The 26,572-nt window shown below is 38.1% G+C and overlaps 1 protein-coding gene across 1 annotated transcript in view; it reads right to left on the bottom strand.

Annotated features, from left to right (window-relative positions):
* PIP4K2A (phosphatidylinositol-5-phosphate 4-kinase type 2 alpha) overlaps window positions 1–26,572 on the bottom strand; it is a 109,121-nt gene that overhangs the window by 40,669 nt on the left and 41,880 nt on the right. Inside the window, exons 2-3 of the mRNA XM_080579939.1 lie at window positions 10,607–10,704; window positions 9,482–9,578 (exon numbers count right to left, since the gene is read on the bottom strand). Of these exons, the coding sequence (XP_080436065.1) occupies window positions 9,482–9,578; window positions 10,607–10,704 (195 nt within the window). The remainder of the gene's footprint in view (window positions 1–9,481; window positions 9,579–10,606; window positions 10,705–26,572) is intronic.

Genomic DNA, 26,572 nt, shown 5'->3' with positions numbered 1-26,572 from the left:
TTTAATCATCTATTATTCACGTAATTTTTACTTTTTGATTACAACTCCCCCCCAAATAATTAGCATTTTAGAAAATAACCAAGTCACAAAATATCAAGCCAAACACTTTGTAAGAGGCATCCTCAGTCTACTTTTACCTTGCACATTGGTCAATAAAAATAGCAGCCTACTGTAACTAAGAAATTAATGTGTAATTGATAATGCTGGTTATACCAACACTAAGTAGCAAAAAAGGTAGCCCGATTTACAGAGATGTTGGTTGCTTCTATCAGCAGCAAGTAAAGCTGCTTGGAGCTGTATGTTCCAAATGAAACAATTTTTGTCAGAAAGCACGTAGGGCAGAGCCATAGGCCCTGCCACTGGATTACAGGAAAGGTTTGCCTCCCCGTCCATAATTGCAAGCTGTATTTATAACTGGCAAAGCAGTGCCCCCATCTTCAAAGACGAACTGCTGGTGAGGCTCTTCCTCCTCTGCCCACTTTGCTTGAAGCGTTCACAGCAAGGATATTTATCTCCACAGTGGGAGGCCAAGGATTAGCCATGGCCTCTGAGAGGGTGGGGAGATTTAAAGGTCAATTTAATTAGCTCATTCTAATCTTTTACACATCTAATGGAAATGTCATTGTTTTTTAACTACTGCTTTAGCAGACGAGATTATATTTTAGAAACTTTGAACATGTGAACTATGTGTCGGATGTAATACAAATACTTTATGTAACTAATCTAAAAAGAGAGCCTAATAGAAATCGTCATTGAGACAGAGCTTTTCATAAAATGAGAAAAAGGGCAATAGGAAAATTCTGGTGATAAAGCTTGGAGAGATTTAGAGGAACAGCAATTTTTCTAACTGACTGGCTTAACAGCTTCTCATTGATTTAAATCTTTCCCATCTTGCGACGTCTGGACAAAAGGAAAACAACAGCTTCTGGTACTGTGATCTCATTCAGAAGTCGTGGGATGCTAAAACAAGCGTCACAAGACATTCCCCTACTATTTCAACCACATACCCCAAAGACAAATCAGATCAAATCCCAAGCTATTTACGAGCGCCTCTGGGCAAGCTTTGCATGAACGAATAGGCAAAAACAAGTGCACAGATGATGCTCTGTGATGACTGAAATCATAGGTCAGTGGGAAAGCCTGGCAGGGGTTCGCTGCTGTTTGGGGAATTACATACACAGGATCTGGCTGTTCTTCTGTGACACTGCCTGAGCCATGCCCAGGTTCTTACGAAGACAAGCTCGCAGCTTTCCCCAAACTTTCTTCATTTCATTTTTAAAAGACCTTGGGAATCATTGATGTGGATGAATTAGACCTGGATTACTGATTAAGAAGCATATCAGACAGAAACAGCGTCATGCAACTGGATGTAGAGCCTCCGAGGCTCGTAATTTGAGTTGTAATTTGAGTTATAACACCAGAAGCATCAAACCCAGAGGTGTATGGTTTTGTCACACAACGAAGGGTAGGGAAGACTTTGGGGTTTACTTTGAGTGTTGGCACCACGCATTCTACCATTGCTGTTGAGCACATTCATATCTGCAGTAGGATAGTACAATGGAAAATACTTCACAGTAAATTCTTTTTTTTTTCCTTTAGAAGAATAGCTTTAAAGGAAGACATTTCTCTCCTAACATATAAGTTGTCATGTTAGGAGGTGGGAAAATTGCTTTTGCTAGAGCCTGTGCTGATAAATTTTCTGGAAAGGACATTCCATTATATCTGCAGGTTGAATCTGTCCGTCAGTCTATCAAGAAACACTGATCTCTGACACCGACATATGTCTAAGAAGTCTAGCATGTAGCAATGTATACCTGACCACTAACATATCCTGCAAACAGACTCAGTGTGTTTGACCTCCCCTTGCCTTTGGCTGATGTATAGATAACACTACACTACGATTTCTTGTCAGCTCAAAAGCAGGGCTCCGAAGAGCTATGGTGAATGTCATGGAGGCTCCGAAAGAGAAAAACAAGCCACTCTGGTCCTAGATTCATGTGTCAAAAATATCAAGTACCTTATATGGTCTCATTCAGATGTGGATGTACACGTTCTGAACATCTATGAACATTCAAAAGCAAATTGCATTCAGGGAGTCATTACTGTGGTGAAAGACATGAAAATCTTGAACAGACAAAGGTGAAACACAAACTTTTTCTTCTTTTTAGCACTGAGCTATTCCTTTGTGAGCAAGGTCATGGGTTCTTTGACTTGGTCTAATGAGAGCATAATCAACAAAATACGAGATTCTTTCCTAAATCAAGTTACCCTATTCAGACTGTCTGGATATGGAGCTGCCAGTTTAAGGCATGCACTTGCTTTGGAAAGGGTTAGGGATCTTTATTTATGAGCCTTTCTCCTTCAGCCCTGCAAAGCTTGGCTTGGTGCCTCATTTTCAAGGGCTGCCTCTATAATTGCTCAGGGTGCTCCTATTTTTTGCTCTATTTTTTGATGTTGCCCACACATGCTAAATTACTTTTTTTCTAATTTGAATACCTAGTTGTGAATGATATTTAGTTTAGGCAAGACACTGCTGAAGACAAGGCAATATAATTGTTTGCTCCAGGGAAGACTAAGAAAAAGCAGAGGTTAAAATATCTGTAGAGTTGTCATACCTACTAATGTTCAGTCCCATAGTCCCTAAATCTCTATTTGGACTCACACTTGAGGCACCAAATCCTAGAACATCATATTCACATTGCGTACTTTTTTACATGCTAGAAAGACTACAAACACCACAGTTTTTGTTAGTACAACTGGCTCAACACCTTACTACCACTACCACACGTGCCCATGTCAAACAAGATGTCGGCAGCTCTGACCGTCTTAGTGCCAATGTCAGTTTTGGATCCACAGACTGATGCTCTGCTGCAGGTCCCTCATTTGGCAGATGAACTCAAGAACTTTCCATGCACAGATTTAGCATGCTAAAATGACCAGCACAGAAATTTTCTTTCAGAAGCTTCTTGCTTCCAGGACTATTTATGCATTTTATTAAATAGTCAGTGAAAGGATATTGTCTTAGGAACAAGATCCGACTCTAAATGTAGTTGTTGCAAAGACATTTATTGCTGACCTTGTTGCCTGTAGTTTGATGTTAGAGGCATCTTGTCCCTTCCCAAACCAAGGGCTGATAAATGAAGGAATTTCAGTGCAGATGCATGAGCACAGAGCTCTATTTTAAGCCTTCTAAGTAAATGGATTGGACATGGGAAACCTAAAAGACACGCATTCGTCTGGATCATTCTGCCATTTACAGCCCCCCTCTCTCATGCAGGAGAAATACGAAATTACTAAAATGTACCTTGGACACTCCCAGCTGATTCAATCATAGAGTCACAGAATGGCTGAGGTTGGAAGGGGTCTCTGAAGGTCACCTTCCTCATCAATCTAGCCATCTAAGACCTAGCAAGACTTTCACAGCTCATTTTCATGAGTGGGAGACATTTAAGATCACTCCTCACTGTGCATTTTGTTTTGAAAAAACAGCAGCTGATTAAAACAGTGGCACTACTGAGTAACACTTAATCACTGATGGCACCAGCTGTACCCATCATCCAGAGGTGTTGTGAGGAATCTCAAATTACTTACGACATAGGGGCTGACACTTCTGTTGAGGGGTAGGTCTCTATAAGAGGATTATATGCACAACTTTTGCATGGATTTTTTTTTTTAAATACATCTAATTAAAGACTGTAGTTACAACAGATGAATATTATTAATTCACTTTTCCTAACTGTAATAGGTAAGTTGTGCCTCCCTTTCAAGGACTGGGGAGCACAGACACTTCAGAGAACCATTAATAGCCGTGGGGAGTCTAAAGAAACCAAAACTCTCCTTTATGCCTTCATCTGTGGTGAGCAGCCAGCTCAGGACACTGCCTAAACAGCAACCACTGCTCAGAACAGCCTGGCTTTCTGTGCATTGAGCACACAGCCATGCGCTGAAACTTGTTTGACATAATTGACTCTGCAGACAGATGTGGCAGGTTGACCCTGACCAGCAGCCAAGCACCCACACAGCCGCTCACTTATGGTCGAGAGCAGATCCAAAACACAGCACCATACACGCTGCTATGAAGAAAGTTAAATCCATCTCAGCCAGACCAGCAAGGCACTATCCTGTTCCAAAAAGGTGCACCACCGCTGATGGATGTTTTTGTTCCAACAAACATATCATATTAGACTGTAAAATAGTTTGTAAACTCCTAATATGTTATCTTGGAATTGGATAAGTCACACAAAATGAGCAAAAATGTTCATAGGTTGACAAGAATCTTGGTGATTTGAAATTTAAGTACCTCAGAAGGAAATGAAATTAAAGGATAACTTCTGAAAAATTAACCTAGAATTTGCAGTATTTACCTGATGCCATGCTACAGTAGAAATTCTTCTGTATAGAAAGCTGTGAGAGATACTGAAACTTAAGGAGAGATTCACATCAGGAGAAGTGAAGGATACTGAGTTCATATGGTTTTTATTATTAAGGCAATCTCAATTTTCATTTTTGGATTTTAATCTTTTATATGAAAAAATGCACATGCAGAAATAACAAGGAGCTCTACACTAAAATGAACTTATGGACCATCTACAAGTGCTTTATGAATTGTTTATCTTGCACAGACAGCCTCTACAAATTGCTCCTGCAGACAGGCAAAGCGAGAAGTGAACATGTCTCCTATTACACTAAGTAATAAAACTTTAAGGAAAATCAGTTGCCCTCTCCCCCGTCCCCAGCAGAAGGATCATTAGGTACAGCAGGACATCAGTGCCCTCTGGTATGAGAAATTCTATTTTATAGGGCAAGAACCCTCTTTTGCCTAGTGGAATCCAGATGTAGGATTCAGCAAGAACTTTAAACAAGAACAGATGTGTGAGAGGACAGTACATTAAGTTTTTTTTTTTTTTTTTAAAAAAAGCAACAGAAGCAGAAACACTTGAAACAGTAGTAGACCCTCTTTTTCTGGAGTTGGTTGGAGGAGGTGTCAGTTAGCTGCTAGCTTGCTTATCTGTCATAATTTTACAGTTTCCAGAAGCCAGTCCTACAATTCTTGACAGAATTGTTTTAATGGATTTTGTTAGGTAAGAAATTATGTCAAACAAGTTGAAAATAAACTCCAAGGTTACCTCAGTGACTCCATACATTTTGGGAAAAAGGCATTTTTGTACAATAACTTTTGCAAAACCAATATCTGAAGCTAAGGGGGAATGCAGAAATTAGAAATTAATTTAGGACCGTAGTGAGTGATTTCCTTTACTGATTTTTTTTTTCCCCTGCTAGGAACAGTTAATGTTCTCAAATATTTTCCTGTCAATGTTATGACAATCTTTAGAGTTATGGATTCCTCTTCAATGAAATAGAAGACACTAACAAAAACAATAGCTCAAGATAATTTACCCTATCAAGGCAAAATTTGCCACTATTTAATGCTCTGGGTTGTGGAATTTCTTTGACACTTACAAATTATCTTCAGTATGAGATCTAAATCACACAACAGCACAAAATCTCCTTCACTTTGATAATTTATCGTCTATATAAGTGGTTAAAATGGTTTTAAAGGTTTTACAGTACTCAAACGCAATTTTGATTCACACTAACTAATCATCGCCTGTGTTCCCTTTTACAAGAAAAACAGCCAGACAATTTTTATTTGATGCAATAAATACCCTAGTAAGAGGTGATCAACAAAAAGGAAGGTCATGGTCCAATAAAGCAATTTTTGACATACGAACAAAGTTTCTTAGCTTACGAACAAAGTTTCTTAGCTTAGGTTAAGGACGTAATATGTCATAAAAAGTTTGTAATCTGTCATAACAAAGGCAAACTTTGAATAAAACCCGATGTTTAACTTCGTACTATATTCTCCACATTGCTGTCCATAATAAAGAATGAATCACACGTGTCTCTAGGAAACTAATCCTACCTCAGTACTAATCAAAACATCTCTCAGAGATGCCCAACTAGCTATGAAAGGCAGACAGATGTAGGATAGGTTACCAAAGATGCTTCAACAAAAGAAGTAGCTTTTCATCATGTGAAAGGTGGGAGCCCATTACAGGAACTGTAATCGTCATGACTAGAAATGGCTTCCTGCAGGGCAGGAACTATGTTAGTTCTCCTGACTCTGAAGTTGGATTGAATGCAGGGAAAAAACGGTACTTGATAAGACTTAAATCCCTCTTCAGGGTTAAGAGATCTCTGCGGGGAAATCTCCATATTAATCACTCTGAATGTGAACGAAATCTGTCTGTGTGTTAAGCATTCCACCAAACTACTGTACAAAGTAAATAACACAATGTCAAGAATTAAAATGAGTATGGCCTAATAACTAGACCATACACTAACAAATTCTTTTCATGAGGTAGGGTTTTTGCTGTTGTTGTTAATCTTTCCTTATGAGTTAGCACTATCTGCCCCCTGGAACAACTCATCAAGGATATCTGCAGAACACTTCGAAAACAAAAAGGTTTAAAAGGAGTGTTCTGCCTAATTTATACTGATGTGTCTGATTAATGAAGATGGTAAATGGCTTTATTTATCTACACCAGTCCTGTCTTGCTCAATAACGGGAATGACATTGTTCATAATTGATTGAGACTCCTTTCCTGAAATCATTTTGTAAGAAACACACTATGTAGAGAAAGTTATGTGCTATCTCTTCCCTAAACTACCTTATTCACTATTAGTTCTAAATAAATTCTAAATAAAATTATAAATATAATTAAAAAATAAAATTATAATTATATAAATTAAATTATAAATAAAATTATAATTATAAATATATTATAAATAAAATTATTCACTATAGTGAATAAAAGAATAGTGAATGCAGATATTGTCTTCCCTTTGGTCAAAATTATATTAACTAATCTTCTCTTTTATGTTAGATATACTTGAAATACTAAATAGCACTGAAGATGTTTTTTGCAACTAACACATAAGTGTTGAATCAAAAAACAGGATGTGGTTGTACTTTCTTCTTTTGTATTGTTGTTTGGCTACATTGTCATAAAAACTCAAAACACATAACTAAAAAATACTTTATTTTTAATCTGAAAATTAGGACATTTTATTTAGTTACAATTAATAAATCCAATCAGTAGTAGTTACAACACAGGAATTCCGGATTTGGCTAGAATAGTACTAGAGATGAAAACAGCCCACAATACTGTGGTATGCACAATTTTTTATTATGCTAATTTTACTAGCTTTAACTAATGACAGCATCTTCTAATAAGTATTTACTGAAACATTAATATATATTTACTGAAATACAACTTTGCCTACTGTCATTAGCCCATCTTCTCAAAGGTACCAAGCATGAGCTGACATCATAATTTCAAGGTTAGGACCAATCACATCATCCTCTCTGACACACTGATCCTTGCCCTTTATCAAGAAAAAGGAAAACCTTCATATAAAAGGATCATATCTTCCCTAACAAAGCACATCTCTTTGGTCCACCAGGAAAATTGTACCAGGAATGCAACCTGATATTTTTGCAACAGCCCCAGCTGTTTCAGCTGTTGGCCAAGTCTTGGTGTATTTCCCCTTAAGCAGTTCTTCAGTGAACAGGACAGTGAGGAATCATGCAATAGGCTCATGACAGCTTTACCAAAAGAAAAGAAAATAAAAGAAAATAGGAAAAGGGAAAGGGAAAGGGAAAGGGAAAGGGGAAGGGGAAGGGGAAGGGGAAGGGGAAGGGGAAGGGGAAGGGGAAGGGGAAGGGGAAGGGGAAGGGGAAGGGGAAGGGGAAGGGGAAGGGGAAGGGGAAGGGGAAGGGGAAGGGGAAGGGGAAGGGGAAGGGGAAGGGGAAGGGGAAGGGGAAGGGGAAGGGGAAGGGGAAGGGGAAGGGGAAGGGGAAGGGGAAGGGGAAGGGGAAGGGGAAGGGAAGGGAAGGGAAGGGAAGGGAAGGGAAGGGAAGGGAAGGGAAGGGAAGGGAAGGGAAGGGAAGGGAAGGGAAGGGAAGGGAAGGGAAGGGAAGGGAAGGGAAGGGAAGGGAAGGGAAGGGAAGGGAAGGGAAGGGAAGGGAAGGGAAGGGAAGGGAAGGGAAGGGAAGGGAAGGGAAGGGAAGGGAAGGGAAGGGAAGGGAAGGGAAGGGAAGGGAAGGGAAGGGAAGGGAAGGGAAGGGAAGGGAAGGAAAGGAAAGGAAAGGAAAGGAAAGGAAAGGAAAGGAAAGGAAAGGAAAGGAAAGGAAAGGAAAGGAAAGGAAAGGAAAGGAAAGGAAAGGAAAGGAAAGGAAAGGAAAGGAAAGGAAAGGAAAGGAAAGGAAAGGAAAGGAAAGGAAAGGAAAGGAAAGGAAAGGGAAAAGAACCCCCCTTCTCCACCTGCTGGCAAAGTTAGTGGTTATATAGTGAGATTCATACCCTAATTTCTACCTTCATTTGTGCAAGCATATATTGACCAATGTATGCATTTTAACACATTGCTTCATATTGAGAAAGGGGAAAATCAGTGAAGAGGACAGCTGAAAGAATTAGATAGAGATTTGGGCTGCAGCATTCAGTCTGCTCTATGTAGCATGAATGGGAGTGTTATCACAAATGGAATTTTTACAAATTTTTTAGCTGCTCAAAACCTTTTACAAAATTTATTATTTATTAAATATCTTCTCAAATATTTTAGTGACAGGCTAAGAGACAACTGTAACCCATAACAAAATAGCTTAAAAGAGCAAAAGAACAGGACAAGAAGCAGACAGTGGGTCACACTGCGAGTGCTATGTAGGACAGGCTGTCTAGCAGTGTGATTGCAGAAGGAATTATCCCTATGACGGAAATGATGTGCATTAGGAACAGTTAATGGAAAAGGGAATGTCAGTGAGTATTGGCAAATCTGACTGAAGCAGAGTTCAAGAACTTTCCTTTGCAAAGACTGAAAGAGGCTTTGACTGCAAGAAACAACGCTGCCAAATGTAGAGCAATTTCTTGTTTTGCTCTATCTGCTCTTAGCAAGCTATTTGTTTCCAGACCCTTTTAAAAAAGGGAAAAATGAAGTGTAATGAAGCAGTATGAAATTGCCTGGCCACAGATCACCCTTTTCTAAACAACAACAAAAAAAAAAGCATGAAGGAAACAGACATGGTGGTTTCTGAAACCACATCTCACATACACATATCCCTAAAGCGACTGTTATCAGAGTGACTCAGCTGAATACAGCATCTCTTGTCAGCAGCGTCCAGAGATTGTTTCTTCTTCCTCCTGCAAGAGGTATCACCCCTCAGTTTTAATGACTCGGAGATACCGGGAAACAAGGAGGGCGGAAGATAGCAGAAGGCTGCCAGAAGACAGCCAGGGGAGGCAAACAAATAAGCCAGAAATGTTCTGGCTGCAGGTGGGGGGAGGAATAGAGAGAATGTATTCTTTTTCTCTTAGTTTTCCTCCGAAGTGTTTCAGCACTTTGTCCTGTTAGCAACTGCAGCTTTATGAACCTTTAAACCCTGTATATATCCCTGATTTAAGAGTTTTGAAAGTGAACTTACCTGAAAGTCTTGATCATCAATTCCAAACCTCTCTCTTAGATTACGGAAAACCATTGGACAATATTCCTTAAATTTGAAATGACTTGGCATGTTTTCTCTGAAAGAATACAAAACCAAATCAACTTCATTCACCTGCATATGTAATTAAGTAACTCGAGAGTATTCTGTTCATGCAAAGCAGAAAATAAGGAGATTTACAATCTCCCCTCTAGAGCCTTCTCTTTTTGAACAAGATTTGGTCTCATCATGTTCTTTCCTTTACCATGTTTAATAAATTTATATATATTTGTCTCTAACAAGCTGAACCTGGACTCAAAAGCAAAAAAGAATGTTTTGTCATTGCCCTTGAATTATTTCAAAAGTGAAACCTTAGATTGCATTATACAAGAATTAATATACCTTTGGTGACACTAGGAAATACTGACAGTGCCAAACTTCAAGAAAATTGGACTTACTGAGTACAGAGCTAGTTTTAATATTCAGTTGTTCATTTCATACTTATACTTGAGAGAAGTAACTTTGAACTTTGTCACAGAGTAAAAACGACCCAAAATAGCAGAATTATTCCTTTTTCCAAATATTCTTAAATGGGTTGTACACAAAGCATCATTAATAGTTTTGTATGTATGCACATCCTGTTCATGTAGCATCATTTTTAAGAGATGTGGATATTACATTAAATGATCTTAATACGTTTGGAACTTTGATTGATATAATATCCTATTATGAATTATTAAAAGTTGCACATTATTAAGCTTTGAAATATGTTTTAAATTCTCATTCAAATATTTAATTTAAAATACTAAATGCATATGCACCTAAATTTATGTTTTAAAAAATACTCAAATCAATGTTTATATCAGCCATAAATAAACACACCGAGAGAGGATCATCTTCAATATATAAGATATCCATAAGGCAATAATAAACCATATGGAAGAAGAATACTACCCAGCAGCCCCTGCTGTTACTTTTTGGAACAGCACAGATGGTTATGTTTATCACAGGATTAACTTAATCATCAAAACTTCAGTCACATCAACTGAAAAATAACAGAGTTCATAGTACTTCATAAAATATCACTGCCACTATCCCCCTCTACAAAGAATTGTTACTTGTACTTACTTGTTGAAAAGGTGATTGTCCACCTTAATCTTCGAGTATGCTTTGAAATCATCTGGCATCAACATAACAGGGATTTGAACGTGGCTCAGTTCATTGATCTAGAGGAAAAAGAATACATTTAGTTGCTGATATCTTTGCAAAGATTCTGCATATGTCTTAATTAAAAAAAAAAAAAAGTTATTTGGCCTATGGTTTCTTGTGTATGTATCCTGGGAATGAAAATAAGTGAAAGAAAAATGCAAAACCAGATTTATTCTTTCCAGATTAAATGCATTGACAAGGTAGACACTGGAAAAGAAGAAAGAGCATTCCATATTTATACTAGTTGCAGAAAAAAAGTGCTTCAAAGCACACCTGGAGTGTGCTCTTTAAGGAAGGTCAGTGAGGATGCCAGCAAAATAGTCTTTAATGCTAACACACTGTTCTTGTTTATCCAACTGAGCTACATTTTCCAAAGATAATTCAAATTTTTTATTTCAAATGACTATTTGTCTTTGCAGCTTATGAACTAGTCTTACCCGTCTATGTCTTGAAAAAAATCCCCAAATTTTACTTACATATGAAGGCGCACACTTTGGACTCAGTAAGAAGCGGCTTGTTTAGTACAATAGTGCAGACCCCAGCCAAGTTTTTGCAGTTACAGCATTCAGGCATGTTTTTGATTACTCAAGTTTGACAAACTACTTAAATATTCAAATTTGTGCTTAGAAATAGATGGAGAAGTTCTAAGGTTTTTCTTATTTTATTATACTTATGGGTACCATCTGCTCTTTCTAGTTTTGCAATAAATATTGCCAGTCTCCTCACTATCATATACTGAGTATTTAATATGTAATATTCCTACATATTTGGAATTTCAGAAATATCAACTTCTGGCCATATCTTTATGATAAAATGTAGACAACTTCACAGTTACTTAGTTTGTAGGCATGTTTTTATAATTGCATGTATTAATCTACTGTTATTTTAATAAATTTCAAATAAAAGCATGGTAAACATAACAGAATATTGTTAACTTGCAACAGCTCTTTCAAATCATTAACAAAATAACTTTCCATCTCCATGATCAAATCTTTCTGCACAGTACATTTTGCTTCAGCAGCTTTCTACGGAGTGTAGGGGGAGAACTCTTTATATGATAGTACAAACACTCAGTAGAGGTGGATGTAACAAAACAGGGGTGACCTGTGCTCTTAGCATTGGTTTTGCTTATCCAAAAATGTTTTCCAACTGGGAAGCTGTTAGTTCCCTGTAGATGCTATCCTGCTTAAGGGAGGCTTTCTGAGAAGCCTTCACTGAAGCAGCCGTGGGTTATAAATACTGGAGGATAAAAAACACTCACTGCAAGTATAACCTCCTGCAGAACTGAACTTAAACAAAACGTGAAAGCAGTGAGGACCCTTTTTGCTCTTAAACAGAGGAAAGAAACCAATGCAATCAGGCAGGTCAGACAGCCTCATCACTCTTCGGTCTTTTTAAGTCACGGTAATGTGTCTTGCCATGTCTCATTTTCATTATACAGACCCCTGCAGCCCACAGGAAAACTGATAAATATCAGCTGAATTTACTTTACAGCATGCTTCCTTGGAAAGCCCTGAAACGCTATAGATCGAGGCACCATAGTTGCAGAGCGGAGCAAAGAAATGGAAAGGTGTCTGGGATGGGTGAACGTCAGCTGCTCCTTGGAGTCCCAGGGAGAATGCTCTTTCCTCCTTCCAAAGTGGGAGAAAGAAGAAACTCTAGTAAATTTTTGAAAACACAGCTGTGCAAACCTAATAAATCATGCTGACACCTCATTAGCTATGACATAAAATAACAGCACATTGATGGAACATCGCAACATCTACCATACAAGCTCTTTACTACACTTGATATCGCTGCACATCAATCTCACCCTGAAACCACAGGGCAGCTTCACGAGCCTGCAGAACTAGTCTAGCCCTTGTACAAATAAAACTAGGGACGAGTAGATAGATTATACTCAGTAATGAAACTTTAGGTTTGCTTATAAAAAATTAGCTACTCTCTTAGATTGCCAGGTTGTACAACAAATTCCGTGCTTGAAAATGGGATAACAGAGACCTACATGCCAGCCAAAAGTGATCCCGCGACCGTTTTCAGTTGAATACCATTAAATACGCTGAATTCACACATCTTAAAATGACCCATCTAAAACAACAGCAAGTTCACTTGCAAATTAGGGGGGTTAGATTATCAAAATTGCATCAATCAAATTTTCACATGCATTCACTTTCTTAATTTGCTAATGTACAGTGTTTCTGAATACATTTATAGACTCGCTTTCATGCTGCACAGATTTAAATTTGTGCTATAGCGGCACAGTTTTAATTGTGCCTGTAGGCCTTACAAACATCATCTCCATAGCGGAATAACGCAGCCACGTGTAATTCTATTTGCATACTTCAGAGCTTGTTGTATTCTAACCAGGAATTCCAAAACAGTTCTCCCAGGAAGTTCTCTACAAGATGTGAATGTACATACGTGCCCTCCTCACAGAAACAAAGAAACAAAACGCAGTTTAACACAGGGTTACTTTTTTTTTTTCTTTTCCCCTGAAATTCTTGCTTTAAAGGAGATTCACTAACTCTGAGGTCCGTAAATACAATTTCTCTAATATTTTAGGGAATTCCTCTCTAGCAGGAGAGAAAAAAAAGCAGGTGATGAACATACAGTAGAAGTGACCTTTGGTATAGCACACCAGCTGAGTAATGGCATGTCCCAGTGGCACAGGCCATTAATTAATTTAAACCCTTCAAGTATAATAAGGTCTCCTTCTTTGTGCAGTAGTGCATTTTTCGGATGGATTGGATGAGGCCACATTGAAAGTGAACACCACAGAGGAAGGAATAGCTGTGACATTACATCTTGGTGCAAACTGGAACCACACTGGGGGAAAGAAACAAGATCCAGAACTCCCCCAGAAACGGGCCTTGGGAAACTGAAAGGAGAGGGAAAGGTCAGAGGGACCGATCCTGCACTTTGCTATCCCTGTGTGAAGAAACAGCCACGCTTGAAACAGACCAAATCTGAAACACATGGAGGACACTTTCAGCTTTCCAACTCATCTCAGACAGTATTTTTGTAAAATAGTTCTAGTTCTGCCACTTACATCCTTTAACTGCACTGTGTTTTTTTTTTTTTCTTTTCATTTTTTTTTTGCCAATGCAAAATTTTGCTGTGGTTTCTCATGTTATTTGCAACAGACTGCTTACTACATCTTTGAGGAATTTAAATCCCATATAATAGCCTTGGAGAATAGATTATTTTAAAAGATGAATGACTAGGATTTTAGCTGCACAGTAACCACGCATATTATGTGGAAATACCTCATGTCTATTAATAACATGTGCAAATTCATGAACACAAGATACTAATAAGTGACCCGGAAACCTCTCTTTAAGTAATTTATTCAAATATCTTCTGTGATATCGGTACAAAACCTGCCGGTTATGTGAGACAGAGACATCCCCCATGACTACCAAGCTTTAAAGAACACACTTTTAAAAGCTTTAGATGGCATTGTCCCTTTAAATATTCGGTACAAAAAAAAATGTATCTGGCTGTAGGGATCTGCTCAGCCCCGTGGTTCAGCGATGGCAGGTGGGAGGGGGCGAAGGGGAAGGAGGCTTTCAGGCAAAAACCTACTGATTGCAACTCATTTTGCTCCTGCAGGTTCAGGATTGAATTCACACTGTCAGGAAAACAGAGGTTGTAATTAAACTGCAAATAAGGGAATAATAAAAGCTACTGGACATTGAATAAATAGTAAGACTCAGCTGGTAATGATTCTGAAATTAGCACACAGAGAGGTGTTCCCAGAAAGCCATCTTATATTGGTGACATTTCAAATAAGCTTCTCTAATTTATATGATTTGAAATCAAGCAATGAATATATCATAAATTGTTAGGCATTATTAATGACCCTTATTTAATTCAGATACATTCACCCTAAACACCACATTACTAGGGCAATGCATAATTAAACATTAGTTTTCATCCTGTCAGAACATAAGCAGCAATAAATTGCTTGTATGCAAAGCAGACAATGAGATATTTAAGCAGCATACAATAAAGGCAATTTACAGCATATATTGCATGTTTAGCTGGAGGAGCCAGAACAATGATCCTGTTCTCCAGCAGACACGGTCTGATGCCTATCAGTACGATGCTGCAGTGAGAAACCTGTGTAACACACCACAGCTGGTGTTATTGGTAAAAAAGAAATTGGAATAAGCAAGGTACACCCCTGCCCAAAATTTCATTCCAAGCATTTCACAAATCACATGCGGGCTACTTAGCAGTGCCTAGTGGCTGCTTCTGAAACTCTCTTCCTTTGTAAAGCCTTTATTCTGTATGTGGTTTATTGTATTTAATATCTCAGCTTTAACACACAGCACATACACTGCTTCCTTTTAATTTAATATATCAGCCAACCAGACTTAAGATGAACCTACGGAAGGATTAGGTATTTCCACACCCAACAGCTTGATAAAACACCTTAATCACAGTTCTGGCTTTTGACAGTTTCACAAATGGAAACCCCCCCGCTCCTTCCGATGATGCATGTGGCTGAAGTTGTGGAAGCTTCTCCTTCCCTCTTCTCTGTTCATCTCCCAACTCGCTTTCTCAATTGAAACCCAACTCCGGGCAGTCTGATCTACTGAGACGAACAAGCTACAATTGCTTTGTTAGTCTGAGATAAATTCAAGTGCATTTTTCTCTAATTTATGTATTTTTAAACACAGATTTTGGAAGAAGTGGGAGTGGAAGAGAGTTTGGAAGAAAGAAATCATTGAGGTCTAAAAATAGAATTGAACTTTTAACACCAGCAGCAGTTCTGGGATTTTGATGTTCATCATATTTTTTTCTTTCTGCATTTCAGTTTCTTCTCTGGCAAGGAAACTCGTACAGAGCTCTGAAAATAAAAATGTTAGGCGGCAGTTTTCGTTAAGTTACAGGGCCACCATTTTGATGCATCAATCCAGGCACACTTCTTCAAAGGTGCAGTTAATTCATTTACTTGGAGGAGAATGTTTACAAGAGCAAGCTCATTGGAGTTGCCCTTACCAAGCAAGGCTACAGAGCTGGAGAGTAAGAATGCAGCAGGGGAAACCAGCTGAGGGCCTAAAATGTTATGTTTAGGAGACTCATCTTTCTTCTGGCACCTTTTTGATAACTGAACACTCTACAGGTCTTAGGAAACAGAGCATTTTCCTACTTACTAGAGCGTACTCATCCAGAAGATACGGATTCGTAACGTAATTCATCCGATTATCCTGCAAAAAGCCATTTCTAAAGCTGCTCCTGTCTTGCTGCAGCCTGGCTAGAGGCACAATGGGCCCCGTGGTGTCGGGCGCGGGCAGGCAGGCTTTTGAGCAGCCCCCTGCCAGATGGGAGCACGCTGCAGCATCGCTACCGGGACAGTAACCGCCTTCTGCCGAAGTATAAACTGAACCTGAAGTGATTACTTTACGGCTCTTTGAAATCTACCTTGAAGGGTCTGAAAAGGGTGGAGGAGGTCAGCAGCTAATCAATTTTGTGGAAGACATTTGCCTGTTACAGGGCAAAATCATCATTTGATAAATGTCATTTGACAGTTTAAATTACACTCAAAGCCATTCTTGCAAGAGAAATAAAAGGTTAAGCTAAGTTCTGCTGTAGAGAAATAAATCAGTTCGGCAAAATACTCCTTAATTTGTTTTAAATGAGGTTTTCATCATTTCAATCACACAAATCCATCTTTCTTTTTTTCCTAAAAGCACAGGGTAAAAAGTATCTACCCAGACATTTTTTATTAACTACACAATGTACTAGGAGTTTAAATGCCATAGGAGACTTCTCCAATATAAGTAATTTCTAGTTACTTATTCAGAAACAAGTCCTGAAATTAAACCAATGATATGATTAAGAGAAAAACACAGGGTAAAGTATTTAATTTTCTCTGAATCTTTAGGATCATTTTCATTTCATGTATATGAAGGGAAAAAAACAAACCAAACCAATATAAAAGCCCAGCCAGCTGCCAGAGAAATATGTGTTGAAGTTTTACATGTCTCAAAACATCTACCAGTAATTACTATAGAGCAGCTTCATGTTTTTACAGTTGAGGTGATACCTGTCATTAGATTTTTGGCTTTCAATGCAACTGAATAATCTAGTGCTGGAAAAGCAGACCCAGTTGAGCCAAATGTTTTTCAAATTGTCTTAATGCAGAAAGACATACTTTCCCCTAAGAACTAAAACACAGAATATTTGAATTACTTAGCAAAACCATTAAATACACTTTATGCATTTAGAAATTCTGAGAAATGAACACTTCAATTAAAGATGATTTCTTTTTTATAAAAAAATGACTTTTCTGAAGTCTTATGGTCTTTGAATTAAAACAAATAAAAAACAAAGTTTCATAGGAAAACACAGATGTTTTCATGAAACTTTAGTTGTTGTTCTCAATGTTACAATGCTATCGTTGGGCAGGGATGTATGTAGTTCATGCATCCACTGGAAAACAGAATATCGTGACATACCTGAGAAAGCCCCAAAGAAGATATTGTGACATACTGAAGAAAGTCCCAAAGCAGAGGAAAAAATGGTTTAGAAGAGCATTCATTTCTTGATGTTTATCTTTAAATTTGGAAAACCAAGGCGCAAAATTCAAACAGAGGATTTCATAGCTTGGTTATCACTCATGTTCAGATAGTGTTTAAAGAGCCTACAGCAAAAGCGTCAAAATCACAAAATCTTGCATCAAAACATTTGTAAAGAGAGTGTAAGTCTTTCAAGTCTCTTGGACATTTCCACAGTGCAGAGAATCCAGAACATCTGCTGTATACTGTCAGACAAGTGCAAAGCCATATTTCTACAGATTTGGTTAAACTTCCTGTGCATCTGCTTACACCTTTCAAGGAGTGCAAAAATTAACACCTTATAATGTGCCAAATAATCAAAGACCTAGTTTGAATTAAGAAGCTCAGATATAGTGACTGTCATGATAACCCCCCCCATATTCCTAAAAAACTAGGAGAAATGCAATTGTGTACAAAGATACTACTGTACATCAATTAAATGGAAAATAAAGTAATGGGAATGTGAGTTAGAGTGGTGATTTTGTCACACAGAACAGTTTGAGTAGCAAATGGCATACAAAAATAAAATGCAGTCTTGGTCCAAAAGGAAACTGTAAAGCAATGAAAGTCCTTCAGATCTGGATGAGATGTGCTGCACACAATACAGATGAGCTCATCCTTGTTTGCTAATGCCACAGTCAGAAGGAAAACAAGACAAGGCATACAGCTCAGACAGCAATTTGCAAGATACTAGCCAGTGGGCTTAGCACAAAATTGATACAATAATATTTTATTTTTTCAGCAGAAATATCTCAAGTAATCTTTCTTGAACTTCAACTTGTGTGTTGGGAAGTTGATGCAGTTTAATATAATCTTTGACAGAACAGGAATCTTCAGCTGTTTTTTGAAATACTGATTTAAAATAGACATACTTGTCAGAAGGACTGATAGCAATCTGGTTTGTATTTTTCTAATTAAAGAACAAAACTCTTATTTGGCAAGGGATAAACTTTACTTCACTTGGCTGTGTTCTCAAAGCTTCACAAGAGAATATCTAAAAAGAGGAGGATGCTATGAGGCAGCAAGCATTTATTTATACCACAGATGTAAAAAAAAGGTTGAATTCTATATATGAAGTGATACACAACTCAGATAAATGTTCTGCTGATTTCCTAAATGATCTATTGTGGATTCTGGAAGAAGAATTCAACATGCAGGAACAAAATGAAATAAAATTACACTTATATTCCATGAATCATGTTACTCAGATTTGGAAAACAAACAAACCAAAAAAAAACCACAACCAAACAAACCAGGCTTAAAAGAGTCTACTAAATAACGATCATCTCTCATAACAGATTTTAAGATCATATTTGTCAAGTATAACTTTTCTGAACAGGAAAAATGAGTTCATGCAGTTAAATGTAATATTCCAGTAAACCACTGAACAGATATGGAGATGCTGTAGTCTTACCTGAGTACGATAACCACAGAATGAAATTCAAGAGAAAAAAAAATCTATTCAACAGAGAAAAGCAAATTGTAATGGGAAAAGAAACTTAAGGAACCATTTCACATATAACACATACAACTCAGCTGCTTATTCAAGAGGAAGGTTTCAAGAGCATCCTGCCTCAGAATGACAGGATGGAGCGGCTGCAGAACGAAGACCATAAAGCAACACTCTGTTGTGTCAGATGGGCACCATTACTGTCCAGAAGCAGTAACAAATGTAGAAAAGCCATATATATATATATATATTTACAATGGCATAAAGGAGCTTATGTACTGCATATTATTATTATTATTATCATTATCATTATTTTCTTTTTAGGGAGGATTGGTAACACACTTTAATATGCTGTCACACATACCATCCTCATAAATATGCTGTTATTAAGGAAATTTTTGACTTGTGGAAAGATGACATTAAAACATAATTCCTTTTGGTCATTTCTGGCTATTGATCAGGTGAAGGCTGAAGCAAATTTTCAGAAAACCAGAACCATCTAATTTATGAAGCAAAATAACTGAACATGAGTGACACCAGAGACAAGTTAGCCTACAGCTACAACTTTTTGTTAGCACTCGACCAGTATCCTCCAGTCAAAGTAACATTTATCTGTGCAGCACCAGACAAAAACCTGTACTATAAGTCCAAATGGATGAGAAGCACTGCATTTTCTCTGTGTACAGAAAACCCTTAATTTATCTCCCTGAGGCATCTTGGTTGCACAGTATTCCTCCTGAATTTACATTGTTTTTACTTCTAAGTATTGTAATGCCTTGCCAACAGTTGAGGTCAGGCTAACGGCACGATAAATTAAAAATACACGGTCGCTCATATGTATACTCTGCAGCTTCTTGCTACAGAAGCCATGATTTTACGTGCCGGTTGTTTAGGATTTGGGAAAGAACAGTGTCCTGTTGCGTTTACTGGAACACAATGAACTGGGTTTCACTTCTCCTCTAGATATCCTTTTTCCACACTGAATTCCAGTTTATTTTGGCAGTAACGCTATATACAAAATTTCACAGATTTATTGTCATTTCTTATTGGATATTAACCACCACAGAGTTCATTTTGCTGCAGGCCGAGTGTGTACATCACGATATGGTGTTTCATGACTGGAGAAAGCCTCCCCGGCCCGCAGAGCCGCAGGCCCGTGGGGCGGTTCGGAGGAGTTGATGGGCACTGAGGCACAGCTTGGGACTCACCGATCACAAGCCCCATCACTCTGCAATTCTGATTAAGCTGGAAATTGAAATGCTTAAACTCAAGGCAAACATATTTTTATCCCTTGATATGAAGCAAGGTAAAATTTGTTAAAAGCAATATAATTGCATGACCTTTTTCCTCAGTTTACAGGTCAGACTTTCGTTACCTGAAGATTTCACGAGCTTATGGGCACAACAGGACACATTCAATAGGCAAGAGGATATAAATCCTCTTTCGATTTCTATTAGTCACAGTCCATAAATAAAAAGCAACTCCAGTGGTTTTAGTGCTGTTTATCTGAACACGCACTGGTGTTGCAGTGCTTCTTTGAAGGGCGATCAGACAGAAACGCCCAAACTTTGTCATTCAGCAAGCACAGCAACAACAAAACATTACTTTTACCATAAAGCTAAAGACAAAGATGCACTGTAAAGATACGGTATTTTAAGCATCGTACTTCACAGCTGAGCCCCTTCACTGAGCGCCAGAGCCTGGCACACAGAAGGCCCAGCTCTGTCCCACAGGCCAGGCCTTAGCCATCATCCAGCCACAGCAAGGTACACCCACTGTGTAAATACCAGGGTATGGCCCTGAAAAATTGCCAGAGAAGTGGATTTAATGACAGAGAACCAAACAAAAAACTGTATGGAAACTTCTTTGGTAGCCAGAACCCCAGGTGCCTTCCACGTGCTGGGAACACACACTTGTTAGACACAAAGTACACAACACACTACTAACAAGCGCGCGGAGAAGTTAGATGAAAATTTTTACTTTTGGTGAAAGTTATTTGGTTCATAGACTGGGTATACTCTGAATTAGTTAAGATGACGATGACAGCAGCACATGGGTTTCTACTACACTATCCATGGCAGCACTGACTGGGTTGCTTCAAACCCAGTCAAAAACACTTTCCCTTGATTTCATGGTTGATGCTACTATTTGATCAGCCCCCACTCATTCCTAATCCTGAACTTCAGGATCACATTTCTAAGACTACAAAATAGCCTACAAAAATGCTCTCTCATCACTGACATTCATTTAAGGTTATGTATTGCTGATGAACATTCTGAGAAAGGAAATCTGGCTATCTTTTTGATTAACTCCGTACTTGAAAATCAAAATTAAAAACATTTAACAGATTTAATTTATCCCCTAAGCAAGAATTTCATATACAGATATACATATTTTATACACACAAATATACATATAAATTAAAAAAGCAAAAAAAAAGAAAAAAGCCCGTGGCTACTGAGCTACCAACACACATTTCAACCATTAGTGCTAATCGTAGCATACAGAATTCTCCAACACAAATTAAAAAAGCACAACAGCACAATCATTTAAGAGTTTTGAATAATGCACCCACAGAAAGCAAAACACCGCATTTCTGAAGATTTGAAGCCAGGCAGTATCAAGCCAAGCACTATGTTTGGGAGCAGAGGCATCAGGGGCACGGGCCGGTTAACGCGGCTCCCAGCTGCTCGGCATCGCCGCACCAGCGGCAGCGCTCAGGAATGTGCACTCGTGTGCCCTCCGCATTCCTCTCTGCGCACACACTCACTTTTCCATCTTCAGTCTTACATAAAAAATATTTTTGAAAAACTATGTTAAAAAGGAAACGCCAGCCTTAGTAATAATTTGAATATAAACCAAAAGAACTGAAAAAAAGATTTTTTTTCAGAGAACTTTGCAGTGAAATATACCACCATCATATATTCTACCTCAGGGAGGCTGAGACCAAAAGCTGCTGTTGTTAGAGACAGACATTAATTTCTGCTGTTCCCAGTGGGAGGAAAGTGGCTGAAGGGTAAGTTGGTGGCCCTCCAAGCCACAGGAATCAGAGGGAAGCATGCACAGAACAAGTGAAGAAATGTGCTTGTCGTTCTTCCACCATCAGGAAAGATATGAAAATTAGGGTGGATTGAGAGTATTTACTTCAAGCTTGAAAGCTCAGGCCTTTTTTCTTGTAAATATTTTTCCCAATTATTTATGTAATCATGTATGATCTTATACAACTTTTGACCTAAAATGCACAATTAAGACCAGAGCAGTTTTCAGGGAATCTAGAAGGGATGCCTCTGCCTAGCTGCAAGAAAGATCTTGAGAAGAAAGTAGGTTGAGTGAACCACAGATGTTTTCAGAACACACGAAGGCCTCTGCTTTAAACAAGTCAGCGTTACCAACAGCACCCCCTGAAGCTGCACTTCCAATCCTCCCCAGTTTCACCTGCTTTTGCACCATCACTTCTCTTCTGACATACACGGTATGGGGTTGTCAAGTGCTGAACCCAAGCTAAAAACCAACACAGCTGTAAACAAACCTGCTACCAAGAATTTTTTCTCATTTGGGTCAGTTTGCCAATATCGCCCACTCTGAGGTCACACGAGAGGACAAATATGTTTCTTTCTTCAAGTTGTTGGCTTAAAATATTCAGACTACAAGCTAAAAAACCTTAAGTTGGAAGTGCTGTGTGCAGTTCTAGATTTAATTATTAAAAGGTGAATAAGGAATCATCATAAAATGTATTTTTGAAATTTAAATAAGTTTTAACCTCAATACTTTGTAAAAAGTACTGCAAAATAACAGTAACCTGCACTAATGACTGGACTTACTGCACACAAAGCAACTTTGATATTAGCCTTTGCTGCTAGCATTTAAGTGCATTAAAAACAAACAAAAAAAACAATAACCAGAGATTGCTGAACTACAAAACCAGCTTTGGGTAACTAACTTCCTTTTTAGGTGCAGGCAAAATATTTTATTCGTTTCTGTTCATTCAACTAACATTTGCTGAATGGATAGGTCCTTCAGACTTGAAGAACCAACTGGGAGTCAAAAAGGCAAGAAGACTTGGTTGTTTGTTTTTTTTTTTTCTGTTCCAGTAATAAAAATGTTACAGAAGATGAGATCTGGTTTTGAAATACTGAGGCACAGTTGCGAGTTGAATTGATTATAGTCTCCAGATAATACCTGATTTGCTTAAAAAATACTACTGTGTCAAGTATACAACTTCCTTTGATTAAATTATTTTCCACTTTATGTACCCAGAATATTTTAAGACTGCTTTATTTAACTTAGGAAAAAGAATGACTGTTTCAATGCAAGTGCATTGATTCTCAATTTATCAGAGTTTGACAAAAGTGATTTACAAGAGGATCCTTTTGTGAAAAAATAAACTTTGCCTGCCACCCTACTATCAAGAATCTTCAGAGGAGATGGGGATACGTTGTTCTTTCTACTCAGAAAGACAATAATCACTTCATTAATTACAAATGCAAAACAGAATTAAAATCAGCTTCTTGTCTATTAATTTAAATTATCACTTAAATGACATTTCTATTTAAATCATTACATCCAAATTCATAGTTTGAAATGTAGAAGTAGAATTTGGAAACAGATGTAAGCAGATTTATCTTCTGCTTTCACAGATTACCAAAAATGGAGATTCAAGTTCAGTGAACTATAAAAAAAAAAAAACAAACACAACAAAATCAATCAGACAAGCAAACACCAAAAAGAAAAAGCACACAGCAGCCCACCATCCACCAAACACATGCATGTAAGTACTTCAATTTAGGATTGCATTTTTTAATTCTGATCCTAAAGTCTGCCTTAAAATTCACTAGAGAATTCAGGCTCAGCTCTACAGATTCACATAAAGAGAGCTTTGACATAATATTGTCTTATGCTACCTTTTGGTCTTGAAGATCAAGATTTCTTTAATTCCCAAGGAAACATAATTTTATCTATTCACAGCAAGAATACATACAACTGCTAAGCAGTACTGAAAAAAGCCTAAATAATCCCAAATACTTGGCCAGGAACTGCCATGACTAAGCCTGAGCAAGAGTGAAGAAGTATATATCCTAAAAAAGAAAAGCAATTAGATTTCTTTTTATGTCTTAAAATACTGTCTTTCTCCAATTCCGTGTACCACACACTCTAAAAATGTTACACGCTCTTCCCAGGCATATTTACTGCCTCAACAGAAAGGAACACTCATACCAAGTTTTGTATTAGTTATCACAGAACCACGGAATAGTTTGGGTTGGAAGGGACCTTAAAGATCATCCAGTTCTAACCCCCCTGCCATGGGCAGGGACACCTCCCACCAGACCAGGTTGCCCAAAGCCCCGTCCTTCTCTGGGCAACCTGTTAAATCAAATTCAAAACAGAAGTATCCTGTTTGGACACAAAGATATAAGAAAAAAAAGAAAAAACACAAAAAAAAACACAAACAGTTCAGTGACTCCAAGTATATATAGAAAAAAACAGACCATTTAATACTAGGGTTGTAGAATTTCGAAGTTGGAAGCAATCCATTTTGAAGTGCACTCTACCTCTGCCTACGCTTCCACTTGCAGTTAGGTATGACCTTCAGATCATCAGTAAGCTCTTTATCAGCCAGCCCTTTAGACTGCAAACTCCAAAACTTGAATTCAAGTAGCAATGAAACTAAAAGCCCTGCTGAACTTCTGGTTAGGATTATCTTTCCAATGCTCATCTCTGTTTTCCTTCCTTAGACAAAAGACTTCTTTGCAGGCTTCAAACACAGGAAGCCTGCCAGCAGTGTGCTAATTTCTTCTTGTCTCCAGGCCTTCTGTATTGTCTCCCTCCCACTTCTACTGCCTAGTAGTAGATAAGCCCAGAAGGTAAGGCAGATCAACGAAAGCCAATTTTCAGGAGAGGTGCACTTGGCACAACATGAGGAATATGTTGTTTTTCTAGGGTCATACTCCAGGAAAAAAAAAAAAAGAAAAAAAAAGAGGTAAAAAGAAATGCTTTAGACCACAGTGTGTAAACTCAATGGGATAAAGATGACTCATATGGCCCTGGCTGGTTGAAGTGACCTCAAATACTAACACAGACGCCATTAAAGAAAAATCTAAATAAATACACATTCTAAAATCCCATACCATCTACCCGTCAGTGCTAAAAATGGCCTCACATTAATCTCTGATAAAATACTGACTGATGGATAAACAAATGCTGTTGTAACTGTAACCTCAGCAGTGAATGTGCCAATACCCAGGACTGAAAGATCTAGAAGCAAGAATTAGTATTTTGTTTCACGTCTGTACACCACCGAGGAGAGGAAAGGTCCTCCCTTTCTTTCAAGGCAAGGACCGCCACGCATCACCTGCTGTGCAAACAGGCATAAGCTAAAGATGTACCAGCTTTCAGGTACACACAAAGAACTGAGATAATTTATCCCTTTCTGTAGAAGCAGTTTTGTTTCTCATTGATGAAGCAAAATATTTCCAGGAGAACTGAATATAACAAGCTCAGAAGAATCCCACATGGAAAGTAGCCAAGTTTCCTCAACAGTGTGGTGGAATTAAGGACAAGTATCACCCAAGAAAGACATCTGAGATATTTCTTTTCAGGCTTTAGTACACGTGAGCATGCTATATACAGAATGCTGTATTCTCATATTTCACTTTGTTATCTGGAAATCATTAGTTTTATTCAGGTTATAATGAAGTTAGAAGCTTGCTTCGCACATGAAAAGTATCACCATTAAACCACAACTTCGGACAAATATGTGCCAGGAAAAATTTGCACTTTTGCCATTGTAGCTTACTTCATCTCTTGTGAGCCAGAGACGCTTGCACAAGCTGTTTAGGAAAGAGCACGGTTTTGTAAGCACACTGAAAACACGCAGCAGTGTTTCATCAACCTGTCTTTATCCTGGCTTATCAACCGTGCCTGTCAGAAATCAGTTCCCTTTAGAAGCATGGCTTCACACTTGTGACTTCAGCACCCAACCTTGCACTGATTTTTGGGTGCTCACTTTAAAGTGCTCCTGGTCCGATTTTCAGAAGTGCCCAACGCTGTTCCCACTGACTTCTGTTCAGTGTGGGAAGTCTATACTCCAAGAGCTAGTCAGAAGATGTTTCTGACTGGGGCTTGAATAGGAAGGCAAACATCACCACAGCCACCGCTGGAGATTTATTTAGGACAAAGTTTTCAAACTGAAGTAGCATTATTTGCTGTTGAGACCTCTTCCCCATGCAAACTCTGTCAGTTACAGTAAAAATAAGAATCCACAACAGATGTACTAGCCAAAGACTTATGTAAGTAAGTTAGCATTAAGTGGTGAATTTGTTGTTGTCTAGTGGTACCCTGTAAGCCAACAATCTTGTTTTCACATAAAACATACAGGTCAAAGATTTACAGCCAAAGAAAAGTATTAAAAAGTCAGTGACAGAAAACTGGCTTTAATGCTTTATGAAAGCACGAATATTGATATTTAAGGAATCTTCTGCTAGAACAAATGCTGAAGATAGCAGAATAATTACATTAAAAACACTGTTGCCCAATTTTCCTTTCAGAACCTCTAACCCACAAACTGCCACCAGCTGCAAGTTTTATTTTTTCTGAAAAAGGGAACAATTTGCTAAAACTGACATCACTACAATAATCTCTCGTTCAGTTTATGAGACCATCTCAGCAAACCAGACATTTGAACTCTGGTTTAATGAGTACTCTGCAGGAAGTGAAAAGTCCAGACCACGAGAAAGACTTAATGTGCCACTCAGAAAAAGAGAAGAAATGTATTTGCAGTGAAATTACTGAAATACGTATGTGACTCTTTAACAGCATCTATGCTGTCTTTATAAAAACTGGTCATTAATTATTTTTTAATAGATTCTTTGA

This window comes from Anser brachyrhynchus (genome assembly GCF_964034855.1).
Source record: "Anser brachyrhynchus genome assembly, chromosome: 2".
In the NCBI taxonomy this organism is placed as follows: Eukaryota; Metazoa; Chordata; class Aves; order Anseriformes; family Anatidae; genus Anser; species Anser brachyrhynchus.
Note: the sequence above shows the minus strand (reverse complement) of the source record. Positions and strands in the feature narration are given on the sequence as shown.